The 21,472-nt window shown below is 41.8% G+C and overlaps 1 protein-coding gene across 3 annotated transcripts in view; it reads left to right on the top strand.

Annotated features, from left to right (window-relative positions):
* Positions 1-21,472, top strand: part of uvssa (UV-stimulated scaffold protein A) — a 110,056-nt gene that overhangs the window by 7,562 nt on the left and 81,022 nt on the right. For all 3 annotated transcript variants that reach the window (XM_085975456.1, XM_085975453.1, XM_085975455.1), the window contains exons 3-6: positions 3,254-3,584; positions 14,271-14,391; positions 17,959-18,372; positions 19,810-19,919. In XM_085975456.1, coding sequence (XP_085831582.1) covers positions 3,254-3,584; positions 14,271-14,391; positions 17,959-18,372; positions 19,810-19,919 — 976 coding nt within the window. The remainder of the gene's footprint in view (positions 1-3,253; positions 3,585-14,270; positions 14,392-17,958; positions 18,373-19,809; positions 19,920-21,472) is intronic.

Raw genomic sequence — 21,472 nt, 5'->3', positions numbered from 1 at the left:
CACTGTGCTTGTGATTCCTAGCTCCAGATCATTTCTGAAGATATTAAAGAAAAGAGATCCCAAATCAGACTCCTGTGGGTCCCCACTGGTAACATTCACCCAGGCTGATGACAAACCCTGGAGCAGGACCCACTGGATTGTACAGATTTATATCCATAGTTCTTCAGATGCTGAGTTCTGAAGTTCACCCATGTTGTCAGGGAAGGCCCGAAGGTGAGGTGCTTTTCCAAGTTCACCCTCTCAATTAGGAAATGACGTGGAATGGGAGTGGGAAGAGACCCAAGAGGATTGAGAAAATTGGTGAATAAATAGAAATCTTGAACCTTGAATAAATACTGATGAAGTTAAAAAATAAACAGTTTTTAAAAGCTTATAACTTTGAGGGGGAAAAATTCGTCCCCTTAGCATCTCCCATTAACGGCAGTAGATGGCGCTAATGGAACACTAGATCAGTATCGCCGGGGCGAGGCGAATCCACCGCTGCGCTCCAAATCCGGCCCCCTGTCATGCCGCCGATAAAAGGTATTGCTGGGAAAGTCAACGCCAGGTAGATCGTGACATCAGTGAGTGTGCAACACTCACTCACTGCCTGATTTGCAAAATTGATTCTCGCCACTTACCTCACCGCCTGGAGTAAACACCGGGAAGCCGGCTCCAGGGACGTTATTTAAAGGGCTCATCAGTAATCACTCGCAGCTGTCAGGTTAGTGCCGTTTCAGTGTTTTTTTTGTTAGTTTCACCCACTGCAACAGTTTCATTCAGTAATTTCAAGGTTCTTTTGTATGAGGACTCTTCTGGCAACTAAAAAGTAGCTACATTTATTCTTCATTGATTCAAACTGCTACACTTGGTAACATTAATGGGGGCTGTACTGGCATTCCACCTCGCCCTCCAGGATCTACGGCAGAGGGAGCGTAGGCAGCGAGAAATACGGGAACATGTCTGCAGAGAGATGAGGAGGGATGTCAGGGCTCTCAGCAGGAGGCCTTACCTTCCGAGGGTATTCCGAGAGCACTTCTCCTACCTTCAATTAAGCGAGGAGCAGTGTATTAGATGGCTCAGCTTCACCAAGGAGGTGGTCACAGAACTCTGCCACCTCCTCCAAACAGACCTGTGGGTAATGAGAGTAAGCTTGCAGGGAACATAAAAACTGACTGTAAAAACTTCTATAGATATGTGAAGAGAAAAAGATTGGTGAAGTCAAGCGTAGGTCCCTTGCAGTCAGAATCAGGGGAATTTCTAATGGGGAACAAAGAAGTGGCAGACCAATAAAATACATACTTTGGTTCTGTCTTCACGAAGGAGGGCACAAATAACCTCCCAGAGATGTCGGGGAACATAGGGTCTAATGAGAGGGAGGAATTGAATGAAATCAGTATTTGTAGGGAAATGGTGTTAGGGAAATTGACGGGATTGAAGGCCGATAAATCCCCAGGGCCTGATAATCTACATCCTAGGGTACTTAAGGAAGTGGCCCTAGAAATAGTAGATGCATTGCTGGTCATCTTCCAAAATTCTATAGACTCTGGAACAGTTCCCATGGATTGGAGGGTAGCTAATTAAAAAAGGTGGTAGAGAGAAAACGGGGAATTATAGACCGGTAAGCCTGACATCGGTAGTGGGGAAAATGCTGGAGTCCATTATAAAAGATGTAATAGCAGAGCACTTGGAAAACAGTGACAGGATCGGACAAAGTCAACAAAAGATAAATCATGCTTGACTAATCTACTGGAAATTTTTGAGAATGTAACTGGTAGAATTGATAAGGGAGAACCAGTGGATGTGGTGTACTTAGACTTTCAGAAGGCTTTCGATAAGGTCCCGCATAAGAGATTAGTGTGTAAAGTTAAGGCACATGGGATTGGGGGCAAGGTACTGACTTGGATAGAGAACTGGTTGGCAGACAGGAAGCAAAGAGTTGGAATAAACGGGTCTTTTTCCGAGTGACTTTGACAAGTCCACTTGTCCCCGGTGCCTCACGCTGTGCAGATTCCGCTACGATGCTAGCCTCAAGGACGGGTAGTGCCAGTATCTGAGCTGGTGTCTGCGGGTGAGAGATGCAGTGTGGTGCGGTGTGTTCTTCCTCCTCTTCTTCTCCTGCCTTGCTCTCTACCGTGCCCTCAGGGACAGGCTGCTCAGGCGCTTGCTGATTATTTGAAAGCATAAATGCACAAGAGTCGGGTTAAGGTGAGGGAAGGGGGCAGGAAGGGAGAAATGCATGCATACAGCATGATTAGCTGGAAAGTGAGAAACGCTTGTGGGGTGAGGGGGAAATGAGATGTGAGAAGAAGGAGTAGGGCTGAACATATCGTTGTTGCCCCCAAGGGGGGCACTGTCGCCGGTAGTCACGGCGCCCACCACCACTATCCAGCGCAGACAGTGGTTGGGTGACGGCTTGTCCCCTGCTTGTGCGCTCCTACTCCCTCCTGTTGTGCGCCACCTTTGCCTGCAAGAGAATGGAAAGTGTGTTAGCGAGTGTAGAGCAACGTGTTTGGGTGATGTACCTATCATGAGCACACCTGGTTCAGTTCTCGGGCTCCTTGTTTTGCTTCTGCCTGCTGAGGCAGCTGCACAGCCAGCAATGCTGAGAATGAGGTGCTGCAGCATCAATTAACCTCCCCTTTAAGTAGTGAAAAAAGCCAGTGGCAATGATGAGTTGCGATTAGACTGCACCCGATATTGGCCCACTCTTTAAGTGTAACGCCAATGAGCTTGGGGTTTCAGGCTTGATTAAGGACTCCAATCATTTTATTGAGCAGGGAGCACACATTTTTAGTGTACTGTAAAGCATTTGCGCCTGGTGCTGATTCTCCAACTTTTCTACTGACACCGCCCATTCCTTGGCTATAATGAATTTCTAGCCCAGAGTTTCTAAATCTGTGTTTGGCCTAGTGGGTAAAGGCATCACCTAGCATAGCATAAAGCCATACTTGTAGCCTGTAGATCTTTAAGTTTTTTTTTAACAATAGCTAATTTAAAAAGAAAAAGAGGCATTGCTGAAACACTCCAGTGTGGGTGTAGTAATCATATGGAATACTGGACATAGTGGCCCTATTCTACTGGTTTCTTGCTGTAACGTTAGCGGAACCCCAGGGAAACGGTGAAAGTTTCTTTTCAGCCATTTAACTAATTTCCCTGAAAGGCATCTGCTGGAGTTAGCGCAGAACACCTCGCGAACCTTCAGGGCCATTATATATAAATAAATGTACTTCAATTCCTAGATCATTACTTAAAATGTATATATTTTTTACAGGTCATCTGAGGATTGCATCAAGCACATGTACCACTTAATCATGACGCAGCTAAACCAAGAGCATGCAGAGATCCGCCTGTCTGCTTTCCAAATAGCAAACGAACTATTTGTACGTTCACATCAGTTTCGGACGCTGCTTGTTTCAAACTTTCAGGAATTCTTGGAGTTAACAGTGGAAACAGATTATGAGCAGCCTCTGCCGCCACCAAAAGAAACCGCTCAGAAATTGAAGGAAATGGCAATTAAATCTGTACAGGAATGGCAAGAGAAATACGGGGACGCTTACAAGAAACTCTCTCTGGGTTACCATTTCCTAAAGCAAATTAAAAAGGTGAATAATTTTTCTCTTATTATGTGTTTCCCGACTTCATTCCTCTTCCTTTAGGTATTTGAGAAGTTAAATGCTAGATATATTTGAAATGGGAAGTAGAAAAATGTGCTGTTCAATATTTTAAAATATGTATATCATCTACAGTACATTTGTGAAATCTCAGGCTTAACATAATCTTGTAAGAATTTGTCCGGTTTCCATGTGTGACATTATTAATGTGTTCTTATAGGTTTCCTGTGCTTGATATTTCGAAGAGTCACAGTTTAAAAAAAAAATTCAGTCTGAGCTGTAAATGAACTTGCGTTCTGCCTAAGAACAGTTAGCTTCTTAACGACCAAGGAAGGCACAACAGTGACACTTTATAGCCTTAAAGGGACACATTAAGTTACAGCAGCTGCACTTTAGCAGCAAAGTGATGCACGACATTACATGACAATGTCTCCAACCAGAGGAAATAGTTTCCCCCTCTTCACTTCGAGTTAAATCTCATCATCTTTTCTGGTCCAGTAGAAACAGTCCCAGTATCTCCAGTCTCTCCTCGTAACTTCCCACTTCTGGCATCATTCTTGTGAATGGATGCTCTCTATGGCTTAAATGCAACCTCTATAATGGGACACCCAAAACTGCACACACTACTCTAATTATGCCATAACCAATGTTGGTACAAATTTATTCTTGTACTCTGTCAATATTTATAAAACCCAAAATGATGTTGGCCCTTTTTTCTCTCCACCTGTATGTGCACTTTCAGGAATTATGCCTTTGAACCAGTAATTCTCTCTTCATTAACACTCTTTAGTTCTTTTCCATTCACCGTATACTCCTTATTTCTTGTGTTTTCTCCCAAAATATATTACTTCACTCTTGTCTACGTTAAACCTGTCACCTGCTGGCACATTCTGCTAACCTGCTTATGTCTTCCTCAAGACCTTTACAGTCCTCCTCACTGTTTTCCAAAACTTGTCATTCTTTTTCATCAACAGATTTTGAGATTGTGTTCCCTATGCCCAAGTCCAAATCATCTATATGTACCCAGAACAAAAGTGAACTCAGTGCTGACCCCTAGGGTATAGATCCCTGAAGGCAGCAGAACAGGTGGATAAGGTGGTTAAAAAGGCATATGGGATACTTGCCTTCATTAGCCGAGGCATAGAATATAAGAGCAGGGAGGTTATGATGGAGCTGTACAAAACGCTGGTAAGGCCACAGCTGGAGTACTGTGTGCAGTTCTGGTCGCCACACTATAGGAAGGATGTGATTGCTTTGGAGAGGGTGCAGAGGAGATTTACCAGGATGTTACCTGGGCTGGAGCGCTTCAGCTATGAAGAAAGACTGGACAGGCTGGGGTTATTTTCCTTGGAGCAGAGAAGGCTGAGGGGGGACCTGATTGAGGTATACAAAATTATGAGGGGCATAGATAGGGTGGATAGAAAGGAACTTTTTCCCCTTAGTAGAGGGGTCAATAACAAGGGGGCATAGATTCAAGGAAAGGGGCAGGAGGTTTAGAGGGGATTTGAGGAAAAACTTTTTCACCCAGAGGGTGGTTGGAATCTGGAACTCACTGCCTGAAAGGGTGGTAGAGGCAGGAACCTTCACAACATTCAAGAAGCATTTGGATGAGCACTTGAAATGCCATAGCATACAAGGCTACGGACCAAATGCTGGAAAATGGGATTAGATTAGACAGGGCTTGATGGCTGGCACGGACGCGATGGGCCGAAGGGCCTCTTTCTGTGCTGTATAACTCTATGACTCTATATCACTTCCAACCTTTCTTTGGGCTGAACAACACTCGTTAACAGTGGGCCATAATTTACTGCAACTGGTGAACAAACCGCGCCTGCCATTCGTTAGACTTGCACTTGCCCGTTTAATTTCCATGAGCTTTTGCACAGCAAGTTGCTGCAAGTAGGACATTGAAAGGGCACAGCGCCCTCTTCAGGGCATCTGGGACCTGTGCGAACAGAACAAGCAACTGTGCATCTCCTTAACCAATCAGATTGAAGAATTGTTAATGAACACCAAAGAGTCTGAACCAGGAAGTGTAAGTTAGAATAGTGAATTCAAAGCAAAATAAAGAGAGGGAAAGAAAGATTGCATTAAGAGAGAGAAAAAAGACAAAGAAAAAGTTAAAAAATCTCCAACAACAATTAAAAGCTGAAGGAATTAGACTCCACACTTAGAAAAGTTAATTTTCAGTGCCAGAGAGGTTTTTTGGCAGTAATTTAAACTTATCACACCGTTAAAATGGGTACTTAGACTGGAATGGACAAGCTCTAACTTTCAGTGACAAATTTAGTCCGTAGCTACAGTGTAGGTACAGGAACTTCACGCCATTCAATACACTTGAATGGTGAGTCAGACAGCGAGATGCCTTTTTCGCACAGTTTATGTTGGGGCGACACATCACATAGAAACATAGAAGATAGGAGCAGGAGTAGGCCATTCGACCCCTCGAGCTTGTTCCGCTATTTAATGAGATCATAGCTGATCATCCAAATTCAGTACCCTGTCCCTGCCTTCTCCCCATATCCTTTGATCCCTTTAGCCTTAAGAAATATATCTAACTCCTTCTTGAATATATTTAATGAATTGACCTCAACTGCCTTCTGTGGTAGAGAATGCCACAGGTTCACCACTTTCTGGGTGAAGAAATTCCTCCTCATCTCTGTCCTAAATGGCTTACCCCTTATCTTTAGACTGTGACCCCTGGTTCTGGACTCCCCTGCCATCGGGAACATCCTTCCTGCATCTAGTCTGTCTAGTCCTGTTAGAATTTTATAAGTTTCAATGAGATCCCCTCTCATTCTTCTAAACTCTAGCGAATATAAGCCTAATCGACCCAATCTCTCTCCATACATCATTCCTGCCATCCCAGGTATCAGTCTCGTGAATCTTCGCTGCACTCCCTCCATGGCAAGAACATCCTTCCTCAGATAAGGCGACCAAAACTGCACACAATACTCAAGGTGTGGTCTCACCAAGGCCCTGTACAACTGCAGCAAGACATCCTTGCTCCTCTACTCAAATCCTTATGCTATGAAGGCCAACATACCATTTGCCGCCTTAACCGCCTGCTGCACCTGCATGCTTACCTTCAGCGACTGGTGCACAAGGACACCCAGGTCTCGTTGCACTTCCCCTTTTCCCAATCTATTGCCGTTCAGATAATAACCTGTCTTCCTGTTTTTGCCACCAAAGTGGATAACCTTGCATTTATCCACATTGGGCAGATGCATGGCAGATGCAGTATAATCACCCAACCTGTCCAAATCATACTGGAGTTTCTCTGCATCCTCCTCACAGAACACACGCCCACCCAGCTTTGTGTCGTCTGCAAACTTGGAGATATTACATCTAGTTCCCTCATTTAGATCATTAATATATATTGTGAATAGCTGGGGTCCTAGCACCGATCCCTGCGGTACCCCACTAGTCACTGCCTGCCACTCAGAAAAAGACCCGTTTATTCAAACTCTTTGCTTCTTGTCTGCCAACCAGTTCTCTATCCAAGTCAGTACCTTGCCCCCAATCCCATGTGCCTTAACTTTACACGCTAATCTCTTATGCGGGACCTTATCGAAAGCCTTTTGAAAGTCCAAATACACCACATCCACTGGTTCTCCCTTATCTATTCTACCAGTTACATCCTCAAAAAATTCCAGTAGATTAGTCAAGCATGATTTACCTTTTGTAAATCCATGTTGACTTTGACCGATCCTGTCACTGTTTTCCAAGTGCTCTGCTATTACATCTTTTATAATGGACTCTAGCATTTCCCCTATACCGATGTCAGACTTACAGGTCTATAATTCCCCGTTTTCTCTCTACCACCTTTTTTAAATAGTGGGGTAACATTAGCTACCCTCCAATCCATGGGAACTGTTCCAGAATCTATAGAATTTTGGAAGATGACCAGCAATGCATCTACTATTTCTAGGGCCACTTCCTTAAGTGCCCTAGGATGTAGATTATCAGGCCCTGGGGATTTATTGGCCTTCAATCCCATCAATTTCCCTAACACCATTTCCCTACAAATATTGATTTCATTCAATGTCTCCCTCTCATTAGACCCTATGTTCCCCAACATCTCTGGGAGGTTATTTGTGTCCTCCTTTGTGAAGACAGAACCAAAGTATGTATTTAATTGGTCTGCCATTTCTTTGTTCCCCATTATAAATTCCCCTGATTCTGACTGCAAGGGACCTACGCTTGACTTCACCAATCTTTTTCTCTTCACATATCTATAGAAGCTTTTACAATCAGTTTTTATGTTCCCTGAAAGCTTACTCTCATATTCTATTTTCCCCCTCTTAATTAATCCCTTTGTCCTCCTTTGCTGAATCCTAAACTGCTCCCAATCCTCGGGTTTGCTGCTTTTTATGGCCAAATTATATGTCCTCTCCTTGGATCTTATGCTACCCCTAATTTCCCTTGTTAGCCACGGTTGAGTCACCTTTTTTGTTTTATTTTTATGCCAAACAGGGATGAACAAATTCTGTAGTTCATCCATGTGATCTTTAAATGTTTGCCATTGCGTATCCACCATCAACCCTTTAAGTAACGCTCCCCAACCCATCCTAGCCAACTCGCGCCTCATACCATCGTAATTTCCTTTATTTAAATTCAGGACCGTAGTCCAATTCCAATTTCCAATTCCAATTAAAATGCTTTATTGGCATGAAAGTTTACAGAGAACCATATTGCCAAAGCTTACATAGCAAAAAGGTACAGTTTTCCAACATTCTGTAGGTGTCAATCGATTTGACATTTGTTGGGTACATACAATATTACTTTTAAACAATATTAATTTTAAACAGTCTTTGTACTTCATTTGGTACGTTCAATATTAATTTTAAACAGTCTTAATTTTAAACAGTCCTCAGGTTGTGACATGTTGTTACATATTTGGCCCCAAGGTATGGTCTGTCTCCTTCTCCTAGGACTAATCTCAATTTTGACAGATCATCCAATTCCTTGAAATCTGGGGTTGTTTGGCTTAGCTTGTTGAATAATATGTTTCTTGATGTGTTGAATTTTTTGCATTTTAGGAGGAAATGCATTTCTGTTTCAACCTCGCCAGCCAGACATTGATCGCATATTCTATTCTCTCTAGGCTGCCAGGATTTCTTGTATCTGCCTTTTTCAATTTCCAGTTGGTGGTCGCTTAGTCTGTACCTGGTGAGGGTCTGTCTCTGTTTTGTGTCTCTGATGGTCGTGAGGTAGTCTGCCAGTTTATATTCTCTTTTTAGGGCCCGGTAACATTCTAATCTGCTTTGGCTTTCGGTTATTTTGTTCCAATGTTCCAGGTAGGTTTCTTTGCATTTTTTAATGATTTGGTTCACTCGGATTGGTGTTTGGACGGCTGTGTTGGTCTGGGGCTGGTCAGGGTCCGGCTGAGTACTTAGTTTCCGTAGCAGCTGACTCAGGGGACTCTTTTCTGGGTTTAGCTCTTGGGTCTGAAAGGCTTTGAAATGAAGGGTGTCTGGGGAGCTAGATTTGAGGTGATTTAGGAAGTTTAGTGCTCGTTTTTGGATGTTTATTATCAGTGGGTATCTGCCTAGTTCGGCTCTGCATGCATTTGTTGGCGTTTTTCTTTGGGTGCGAAGGATGCTTCGGCAGAATTCTGCATGTAGGGCTTCTATTGTATGTTTTTCCCATTTAGTGTAGCTTTGGTGATTTAGCGGGCCCCATACTTCACTACCGTACAGTGCAATGGGCAGGATTATGCTGTCAAATATTTTGAGCCAGATTTTGATTGGGATTTGGATGTTGTAGAATTTTCTTTTTATTGCATATAGGGCTCTTTGGGCTTTTTCTTTTAGTGCATTCACTGCTATGCTGAAGCTCCCTGATGCTGTAATAGTTAGACCAAGGTAGGTGTAGCTCATAGTGTGTCCTATAGTGATATCACTGAGGGTAAACTGGTATTTGTTTTCCTGACATCTGGGCCTTTTTTGAAAAATCATGATGTTGGTTTTCTTTAGATTTACTGTTAGAGCCCAATTTTGGCAGTATTTGTCGAGTAGGTCTAGTTGTTGCTGTAATCCCTGTTCTGTGGGAGACAGCAGAACCAGGTCGTCCGCATAGAACAGGGATTTCACTTCTCCATCCAGGAGACGGAGACCTGGTGACTCGCTTTGCTCCAGCATGTCTGCTAATTCATTTATGTATATGTTGAACAGGGTCGGGCTCAAATTGCAGCCCTGCCGGACGCCTCTTCTCTGGGTGAAGAAATCGGTGCGTTTGTCTCCAATTTTGACCCCGCATTTGTTTTTCAGATACATTGATTTAATAAGGTCATAGACTTTGCCCCCTATTCCACATTGAAGAAGTTTATAATAGAGCCCTTCGTGCCATATAGAGTCAAAGGCTTTCTTGAAGTCGATGAAACAGGCGAATATTTTCCCATTTTTTGTTTGGTGTATATGTTTTTCAATGAGGGTGTGAAGGGTATAGATATGGTCGGCGGTGCGGTGTTTTGGGAGAAAGCCTATTTGGTTTTTTCTGAGGATATTATGTTTGTTAAGAAAATCAAGTAATCTACTATTTAGAATACTGCAGAATAACTTCCCTAGACAACTGTTGACACAGATGCCGCGGTAGTTATTTGGGTCTGATTTGTTTCCGCTTTTATATATGGGGGAGATTAGTCCTTGGCACCAGATATCGGGAAAACAGCCTGAACGTAATATGATGTTGAATAATTTGAGTACCGCACCCTGCATCTCCATATTGCTGAACTTGAGCATTTCATTTTTGATGTTGTCTGGGCCACAGGCTTTCTTTAGGTGGAGAGATTTTGTTTTTGTGGCCATTTCTTTCCATGTGATTGGAGAGTCTAGAGGGTTTTGGTTGTCTTTGATTGTTGCTTCTAATGTGTGGAGTTTTTCTGTGACCTGATGTTGACTTGGGTTTGTTTCGTTTATTGGGATGTCTTTGTAGAGGTTTTCAAAATGTGTTCTCCAGATGTCGCCATCTTGGATTGGTAATGCTTGCAATTGTGTTGTACTCAGGTTATTCCACATTTCCCAGAATTGTTTTGGGTTGGTGGAGTTTTCAATTTCTTCTAGTATTTTGTGGGTATAGTTTTGTGTTTTGTTCCTAATGGTGTGTTTATATCTTTTGAGGGTTTCATTGTATCTAGTACGTAGGTCCGGATTGTTTGGTTGGCGATGCTTTTGGTTTGATATTTTTCTCAGGTCTTTTCTGGCATTTTTGCATTCGTGGTCAAACCATTTCTTATTTTTATTTTGTCTTTTGTGACTCTTCCTCTTCTGTTTCACGAGGTCGGCTTTTACAGCTGCCTCATGAAAGATCATATTTATATCCTCTATGGCCATGTTTACCCCATCTCTGGTGATCTCATATAGATTTTCTTTAAATTTTGAAATTTTACTTGTGAGATCAGGTGAATTTAGTGCTGTGATGAATTTATCTCCACTGTCTGGGGCCCATCTGTATGTCTGGTTTATTTTATGTAGCTTACTGGGTTCCTTTTTTGTGTCTGTAGTTTGGGCAGAAAGTTTAAGGTACACATTTATTTGGTTATGGTCTGAGAGGGGGGATTGCTGCCTGACAGTGAATGCGTTGATATCGCAGGGGTCCAGGTCAGTGATTGTATAATCCACCACACTAGACCCAAGAGTTGAGGAATATGTGAGTCTCCCTAAGGAGTCCCCTCTGAACCTACCGTTAACTATGTACAGGCCTAAGGCTCGGCAGAGTTGCACTACCTCCCTACCGCTTTTATTTATTTCACAATCGAGGTTGTTTCGGTTTGCGATGGCTGGTGTGACATATAGAGGGGTCTGGCCAAACACATGGTTGTTGCCCTGTGGGTCTATGAAGTCAGGTTCACATCCTGTCCTTGCATTTAGGTCCCCACATAGTAGCACCTTTCCTTGGGCCTGGAAATGGCTGATTTCCATGTGGAGAGTGTCAAATATCTCCTCTTCAAAATATGGCGATTCTATTGGAGGTATGTAGATCGCACATAAGTAAACATCGTTTTTTGCTATTCCTATATTTTTATCTAATTTTAGCCATACGTGTGATTTTCCCTGTTTTATCGGTGAGATGTGTTTGTTCAGTTCTCCTTTATACCACACCAGGATTCCCCCGGAGGTTCTGCCCTTGCGTGTCTTAATGTTCTTTACTGAAGGCACAATAATTTCATGGTACATTGGGGGACAGTGGGTCGGCATGTCCTTTTGGCACCATGTTTCTGTTAACACAATTATATCAATGTCTTTTATAGCTTTTAGGAATTCAGGGTCTGTACTCTTCATCCCAAAAGTTGAGGAGCGGAGGCCCTGGATATTCCAGCAGCTTATGTGGAAAGAACGCATTTATATAGTTCAATAAAACGAAATAAAATGGACCTATTTTGTGGGATGAGTGTGGAAACACTATTTTCTATAATGCTAAATGATGATTTAGTATAAATTTCATGAGTCCCCTTGGGGAGGAGCGATCATAATATGATAGAATTCTTCATTAAGATGGAGAGTGAAGTAGAGTCAAATACTTCACTCTCCATCTTAATGAAGAATTCTATCATATTATGATCGCTCCTCCCCAAGGGGCCTCGCACAACAAGATTGCTAATTAATCCTTTCTCATTCCATAATACCCAGTCTAAGATGTCCTGATCTCTAGTTGGTTCCTCGACATATTGGTCCAGGAAACCATCCCGTATGCACTCTAGGAATTCTTCCTGCACAGTATTGTTACTAACTTGGTTAGCTCTCCTGTATATGCACTGAGCAATCACGGACAGCAGCTTCCTGATTTTCGTGTTTAACTGCGCTCGCCTGTAGTTTCTGAGCGATTTGCGCATAAATAACGATGTGGCATTAGTCTCACCATTCTTTTTACAGTAAATTCTGTCTGAATTAACTTTTTGTCTCTTATCCGTCAACCAACTTTCTATCCATGCTACTACATTTCCTCTTTTGAAACGAGCCTTTTGAGGCACTTTATTGAATGCCTTTTGAAAATTCATATACACCACATTTGCTGCGTTCTCTTCATCCATCCAATTGGTCACCTCTTCCAAAAACTTTACTAAATCTGTCAGGCAGATTTGATTTTAATTAATCTGTACTGCCTGTCCTTGATTAACCCATGTATTTCTAAATGCTGACTAATTTTAGCCCTAAATGTAAATTCTAAGAGTTTGCCCACTAGTCTTTAGTTACCCAGTTTATCCTTCTCAAACAAGGATACCACAGAGTGTTAAGTCTTGAGCAATGTAGGAATAATGGTTTGAAATTTAGGTTTGTTCCTATGGATTTTATATATGGTCTCTGATTTGGCTCTTGTCAACCAACATTGTTACCATTGTTACAATTCTTGTCTTGCCCGAAAAATATCAAGGACTGAACAGGGCACAGTTTGATGTACTGTATAGCTAATCACTACTTCTGTGTCAAGGATAAAATGATTGTCAACTTATTCCCCACTGAGCAATAACCTGGCATATCCAGGAAGGCAGAAAAAACATGAAAAATATATTGTGCACTTTGGCATTTTGTGAGTGCACAAACAAAAATGGCACATTTGCCAGTTCATTGAAGCAGAATTACATAAACAAAATATGATACTTAAATTGTACAAAGCAAGACAGTGTTCCTCTTCTCCTGCTTAAATTTCACCCATGCTATGTACTGCCTCCCGGCCAATGATCTCCATTATTAGCTCTTCGAGGGGATTGTTGGCTTTGGCTACTGAAATTCTCTTCAGTCTGTGCTCTTTGCTTTTCTGAATGAGCAGATAATTTGTATGGATCTTTTTAGACTGCAGCACAGTTGTATTGTCTTATGCATAGCTTATTATAAAGTACCTTGCCTACAAAATATTTGAGTTAACGGAGTCAATTGTAATTGCAGGCTGTATGTGTGAACACTTATCGTAAATCTTCAATCTTTCTCATCTGCATCTTTCTACATGACACTTTTTGGCCTGTTGTACTAGTTCTCAACCAACTTCAGTATCTCGTTTTGTGCTAAAATTGCAGCAGGTTACTAAATCAGTTTGGGTTAAGCATACTAAGGTACTCCAACAAGGTTGTTTGACCTCTTACTAATTTTGATTTGCATTCATGTCTTTCTACATATGTTTTTCCAATCATCCTCATTTCTCATACTGGCAATCTTCTTCCAATCAGAAACTTTATTCCAGATTATCCCTTCAGTTTATAGGCCAGTAGTCTCCCACACCTGCATCATATTCTGGTTACTAGCGTGTTGCCTCTCTGCATTGTCAAACAGTTCTCCTTGCCCACACACTGTTGACTATGATCTGCAGAGCTTTGTAAATTGTGATTTCCATTGTCAGCACTGTCCCTGCATTTCTCCCATAAATTGCAAACTCTACGGTTACACTGGCCAACAGAGCTCTGTTTTTAGTGGTGGTTACTTTTTAATGCTTCTGATAAGTAGCATTCTTGTGCTTTTGGATTGGCCACTCAGTTGTGTGTTACTTTATGCACCCACTAATGCATTTGAGCCTGCAGAAAGTTGGGGGTTCCCGGGAGGGATTTTTTTATATGTAAAAAAGTGATGTGCTTTCTGTGTGTTTAGAGGAATTTCACCTCTTTAATATTATGCTTAGCTTCACTGCACCACTTTTATTAAACTTCACTGTATTAAGTGTTTTATTTTCCTTTCATTGACATTTTAGGTGGATTTCCAAGATATTCGGGCTAGAACTCAAGCCGACAGGAAGCGAGAGGAAGAGAGATTGAAAAGGCTGGAGAATATTAATAAAGTGAAAGTGAAGAGAGTGGAACAAGAAATGGCAGGTGTGTTACTAATTCCATTTCTTTTTGATTCTATTGATTTAAGTAAAGTGTACTCATGGAAAATGTAATGTTAAGTAATCCTCTTCTATTCTGTGCTAATTTAAAAAAATGAGAAACCTATGTGAAGGGCCAATTAATGTTGAAAAAGGTAGGAGAGAAGACTTGGCAAGAACTTCCGTGAACCTGTTCAGGGCCGCAGTGGAGCACCAGGTGCTTTGACCTTCCCATGACTCCATCTCAGATCATGAAAATAGGGTCATTAGAATAATTGGGGTGGGTGACCCACACTTGTTAAGCTGCTACCAGCCACTTCGAGAGGGGGTGCCCTAAACCCTTATCAGGCCATATAGTGAGGTAAGGAAAAATTCTTTGTCCCTGCAAGGAACTTTGGCTGGTATTTTGAAGGTAATCAATCCCTATTGTAGGTACACAACTGAACCGCTGGATAGAGGAGGGGCACACAGCACAGAATTCCTGGGAGAGCCCGGGAATACCCAGACACACCTCCAAAATGCTGCTGAGATGTAAGTGAGGCAGTCTGCAGATGTCCCTACCCCTACCATAGGGCGAGAACCTGCTGGACCTGGGTTCTGCTCTTCTGCCCACTCTGCTGCTACTGAATTATGCACCCCCCCAGAAGACCACGTTTATTACTCTGTGGTATAGTAAGATGTAGAGACTAATGATACCAAGCTTAGGCTTTAACAACCTAAAAGTTGTAGGAGGAAGGGAGCCTTGGGAAGATAATGAGTTTTGGTTTTTGAGATCTTGAGAAAGAGTTGGAGTAGGAGCAGGATAGCAGATTTGTGTTGAATTTTATATAGTTAAACATTCAATATAAGAAGACGTGGTGCCTTCCACTGGGATTTTGAAAAGTTGCAGTACTTGTGGATAAAGTTGCATCAGGATCTTAGAAACTGGCCATTGCCTTAAGATGACCATAAGGTATTCAATATAAATAATGACATATAAAATGCCTCTTAGAACTAAATATAATTTAAAAATCTCATCATTAGTTCGCCTGAACTCCTGAAGTCTCGGTGTGAGAAAAATAATCTTGGACTGGTATGGATTAGATGGTTTTGCTTTTGGTTGCTTATCACCAGGCTATTTTGATACTGCTTTGTTTAAACTAATAGCAATGGCTTCCTTAAGAATGCCCTGGAGTCAAGAAACCAAAAGATAGGGTTAATTGATTAAGCTGCTAAATGTTCAGTGGGGAAAACTGTGTACAACTCCATGTGCCCTTGTAACATAAAACAAACTGTGCTCGGTTCTGAGGCTTATGTCATGTGGACTTTCAATTGCAACTAGAATAACTTCCCCTTTGTTAATATTTTTCTGTCTGATATTTTAAAAACACTGCATATAGCATGCATTAACTGTAGGTCAAACTTTTTTTCCATCACACTTCGTGATGCACATAAATTTCTGTGTCACACTTCAAAAAATAAAGGTCAAAAGAAACAAAGACATTCAATTAAAATGTTCAAAGTCTCCAGCAATAAAAATACTTTAATAGACCTAGGGGGGAGAAATTCATTATCGCCACGTTTGGGGGCGGTAACTTTTGAAAGCTGGGAAACTTAGCGTCAGGTGCTAATGAGCCCCAGCTTTCATGGAATTGGGTTTAGTGCTCCACTTCCTTCCTGGAGTGCTAAGGGATGCAGGCGGTGCGGTAGTTGTGCAGTGCTGCACCATGGGACGTGCAGCACTGCCGTGTTCTGAGGCTCTTCCCCTCCTTTAAAGGGAAGGGCCATCGCTGCAGGCTCTGCATTGGGACCAGTTAGCTGGTCCCCGACAGCGGCTGTGATCCGGCTTGATCAGCCCCATGCACTTTAACAGAGTGCCGGGCTGATCGATCGCAACCCAGGACAAGTAAAAAAAAAAAAAAAAAAAATGAGCAAAACCATTTCTTAAATTTATGTACTTACCTCGGCAACCTCCCCTTTAGCTTTCACTCCCAAAGCGCCCGACCCCCTGATCAACGTCTCCTGCAGCTGTTGGTTTCATCACCCGGCGATGCTGCAGAGGGCGGAACCGAAGTTCGGGTCCGGGGCACTACCGGGGCGATGCACATGGCAATGACGTCACGATCTCCGGGTGAAGGGGATCGTGGCGCAAAGTCTTACCGCCGCCGCAAACCTCTCTTCGAATTTCGCGGGAGTCATTCATCTCGTCGTGCCCGGCCGGTAAGTTGTTAGCGGCCCGTTATCGCCCCCCAGATTTGACAACGGGAGGTGCTAAGGAGGCCAATTTCTAGCCCACTGTAACCAGAGTGCCTTTAACCACTGACTAACCTTAACAATCATACTTATATAAATAAAGAATGCCAGGTTCTGACCTGGAGGTCTGAAGATCAATTGACCTCTGACTTCACTTAGTGTTTACTTAACAGCAATTCGAATTTATGGGCTTTAAAGAGGCAGAGACCTTCACCTTGGAGCAGAGTAATATATTGTATAATATTTTAGTATAACACTTCTCTCTTTGTAAGACAGCATATAATCCTGATTTATTGTGAGCAATGCCACAGGATATCTGCTAATACAAATATTACATTTGCATGCATTTCTGCACCTCATTTTTCCATCATACTTAAAAGTGTCCCACTGCAAATTTCTGTGTCACAAAGGCAGTCATTTGGAATATCAATGCCAGAGTTCCTCAGCAATTTAAAATACCTTAAATGACGCAAGAGCCAGAATGTCTGTAAAGACTTGCTGAACTTAACAATCACACTTTAAAAAAAACAAGAGAAGGCTGGTTTCTGACATACAGCATGAAGAGCAATTAATCTCCAACCTTATTGAGTGTTTACTTAACAGCAATTAAACATTGCATTCATAAAGGGATAGATCTTCACCTTAGCACCAGAATAATATATTTTGCATCGTAAGTGTTAGCTTGGCTTAATATAGCACTCTTACCACCGAGTCAGAAGGTTGTGGGTTGAAGCTCCAATACAGGACTTTAGCACAAAATCTAGGCTGACCCATCATAACGGCACGGAGGGAGTGCTACATTGTCGGAGGTGCCATCTTTCGGATGAAGCATTAAACTGAGGCCATGGCACTTTTTGATGAAAGGCAAGGAGTGCTGGTGTCCTGGGCACCATTCATCTCCCAATCCACACCACTGAAACAGATTCATTGATCTCATTACTGTCTGTGGGACCTGGCTGTACAAAATTGGCTGCTGTGTTTGTCTACATAACAACACTAAGTACATTTCTAAAGCAATTTGGGGAGAGGGGTGCTGAGGATGTGAAAGGTAATATATAAATGCACGTCTTTATCATTTCTTCTTGCACAGTATAATCCTACTGTCTTATCCTTCAACTTGCCTTGAGAACACCATGGGAGATCCACTAGTTTAAAAAAGCTAACTGGTTCTAGGAGGCAATATTGGGCATTGATCCTGTTTTGTTCAGCTAATTATTACAAACCACTTGAAGGTTTTTCGTGATGTAAGATTTGAAGTCTTTTCATTTGTGGAGTGTGTTTCAATGGGTTACTGCGAGTTGGTTTAAAAAAAAAATAAAAAAAAATTCTGTTTTCAAAACAGAAATGTCAGAAGAAATTCAAAACACTTTGATAGAGCTGGAGGCATGCTTCAGACTGCTGCTGCCCGATCTTACTGAGATCACCTTCAATGACGTAGACTCTCAGCGCGAACAAGAAGCTACTGACCAAACAGACGACGCCAGCTGTAAAACCAACGGGCAGAGAGATGACCACCGATGCTCCACAGACCAGTTCGACGACGAGCAGCCGTGCAGCAGTAAGGACCTTGCACCACTGCCTTTGGTGAACAAAACTCATGAAAAGCGGGAATCGGAAGAAAGGACAGATGACTCGTGTCAAAGCGAGGACAGCGAGGATGAAGAACTTGAACACAGTGAAGAAAGTGAAGAAACATTTATTAGAAATCATGGTCTTCTTTCACACAAGTATTCTCTCGACTTAGAAATTCATACAGGTATGTACTGATCACACCGTTTATTATGCTATTAGCCTTGACTTTATTTAACTTGACATTGTTTTAGTTTACACCTTAGTAACGTTTAAAAATCTTTTCTAAAATGTTAGAAATTACACTGCAGATTTCAGCCAATTGGATAACGACATCAGGTTCACAAATAATGCCAGCACACACACATATTCTAACTGCATACTGGCTACTGCTTTTCAGTGATGTATTGCACAAGTACCCTCTGTTACAATTTAGTGCATACAAGCAGCAAAGTTTGGAGGTGAGACTGCAGTCTGAAGAGAAAACCAGTCCAGGGCCTGTTGTAAGAGATTGGGAGCCTGGAAAAGGAGTGGGAGAAACGGTACTCCTTGTGAGGATGAACTGGCGTGTGTTGAAGAATGGATCAGCTGGCATCAGCCATCCTTTCCAAGAGCATCGGTGCTTGAAATTACACTCTCATCATAGCAAAAACTATCAGTTTGCATGTTAATATATTTTATAATGCATACCATTCATAAAAAATCCAGCAATCATGCAAATTATTTTGTTTTCTTGTGATTTAGTGAGTGTTCAGAATAAAACTGATTTTTATTGATTTTCTCTGAATACTGTTTGTGTTTTAATTTTTTCTCCAGAATTTCTCCTGGTTTTGATGCTAAAAATAAAAACTAAAATATGCAAAAAAATCTGGGTTTGTAAATCAGCAATAAAAACTGACTTTAAAGGTCCTTACTGATAAATTAGAGCTATTTAGCTTCTGAAGGGACCTTGTAGAGGAATTTAAGATATGGGATAAATAAAGTAAACCCAGAATAATATTGCCATGGGCATTGGGGCAAGTGCTTACAGGCTCAGAGTGGTGAGGGGCAAGTTTAGGAATGATGCCAAAAAATATTTCTTTGCACAGATGTTGCTTAACGGCTGGAACAGCTTGCCAGGCAGGGTAATTGAAGTCAGGGCACTTGTCTCCTTCAAAACACAGCTAGCTGGTAGAATTGGCATTTTGGAAGAATATCAAATGGCCCAAAGGGCTTTCTTCATTTGAACCTATATTGAGCTATCCTTTTTTCTGATGAGTGCAGCATGCTTGTTTTGAAATAAATAATTATCCTGGCCAATATTTCTCCCTCAACCAACATAACAAAAACAGATTATCTGGTCATTTTCACATTGCTGTTTGTGGGAACTTGCTGTGCGCAAATTGGCTGCCACGTTTCCCACATTACAACAGTGACTACACTTCAAAAAAGTACTTCATTGGCTGTAAAGCGCTTTGAGACGTCTGGTTGTCGTGACGGGCGCTATATAAATGCAAGTCTTTCAAGTCTTTTAAATCATTCGTATGCTGATATCTTGTGTGTCGATCATTTTAGTTATGTTTCTGAGTGCATAGTGAAGTTTTATTTGCAAGAAATTGTACCTTTCTACATGTTTGGATAACAGACTTAAAGATCAAAGAAGATGAAGACAATAGCGCTGTGATCAACAATATAAAGGACTTCCAAAGACTAGTCACTAATAAATACCTGCCGACTGCCCAGTACTGGATCCAGGTATGAATGGAAAAACCTTAGCGTTGTTAATGGATTTTGTGTAAAGAAGCCTCTGAGCAGGAATAAAGACAAACCTCAGGAGACAGAGTCATAAACACCATCAACGTTGATGTTTTTATAAATATAAATTAGATTGAACAGCGGTAGAGATATTGTTTGTGGTCTCAAAGGTTTCAGAAACTACTGTGCTTCAGACACAAAATACTGCGGATGCTGGAAATCGTAAATAAAAACAGAACGTGCTGGAAATACTCAGCCGGTCAGGCAGCATCTGTGGAGAGAGAATCAGAGTCAACGTTTCAGGTCGATGACCTTTCATCTGACGTTCTGACAAAAGGTCATCGACCTGAAACGTTAACTCTGTTTCTCTCTCCACAGATGCTGCCTGACCTGCTGAGTATTTCCAGCATTTTCTGTTTCTATTGTGTTCCAGCCCTGAGGTAAAATGTACCAGTTGTAATTCTAGGTTTATGCCACTAGAATGTTATTCCTAAACAAGTACTTTACCATAAGGCCCTGCGATCATCTTATCCTTGAGTATTGGTTCAGAATCTACATCCCTGTAATTTTTCTTATTTCAATTTGAAAACTTATTTCGGAGTTAATTAAGAACATCTCTGACCATCTGATTCAAACTGCAATTTTCATACTGTTTAGGGTGGATGGTGAAACATAGAAAGAATAGTGAGAAGTGAGGGGAGAGGTTGCTACAAATGGATCTTGTTAGTCACTGTGCTTCTACCTGTATGATCCATTTGAGTACGGAACAGGTGACAATCTTACTGCGTTATATGTAGTTCTAATATAAATCTGCATACGCTTGTATAAAAAAAAGTCTATCTTTTTACATATACTGCTTGTAAAAAAAAAAAAGAAATGTTAATGTGAAATCTATAAGTTTTGGCAATAACTGCAATTTGCTTTTATACAGCACCCTTCACGTAGAAATACATGCCAAAGCACTTCACACAGGCGTTGGGAATAAATGGATGCCAAGTAAGGAAATGTTAGAAGGGGTGACCAAAGGATTGGTCAAAGAGGTGGGTTTTGAAGAGGCTCTTGATGTGCAGAGAGGGAGGGAATTCCAGAATGTGGCTGAAGTCACCGCCACCAATGGCGGGGTGAAGGGTTGACTGAATGCATAAGAGGTTGGAGTCAGAGGAATGGAGAGTTCAAATGGGGGCGGAAGTTGAACCACAGGAGATGGATAAAGGAGAAATTTAAACATAAAGATGAGAATTTTACATTTGAAGAATTGGAGGACCTGGATCCAGTTGTTGTACTGCTTTGTCCAGGATGTGTTACCTACATTCTGCATTAACATAGAAACATAGAAGATAGGAGCAGGAGTAGGCCATTTGGCCCTTCGAGCCTGCTCTGCCATTCAATGAGATCATGGCTGATCATCCAAATTCAGTACCCTGTCCCTGCCTTCTCCCCATATCCCTTGATCCCTTTAGCCTCAAGAAATATATCCAAATCTTTCTTGAATATATTTAATGAACTGGCCTCCACCGCCCTCTGTCAGAGAATTCCACAGGTTCTCCACTCTG

This window comes from Somniosus microcephalus, chromosome 2, assembly GCF_052327205.1.
Source record: "Somniosus microcephalus isolate GS21.2 chromosome 2, FLI_Smic_1.0, whole genome shotgun sequence".
In the NCBI taxonomy this organism is placed as follows: domain Eukaryota; kingdom Metazoa; phylum Chordata; class Chondrichthyes; order Squaliformes; family Somniosidae; genus Somniosus; species Somniosus microcephalus.
The sequence above is the reverse complement of the archived record's forward strand: the minus strand, read 5'-3'. Positions and strand labels throughout refer to the sequence as shown.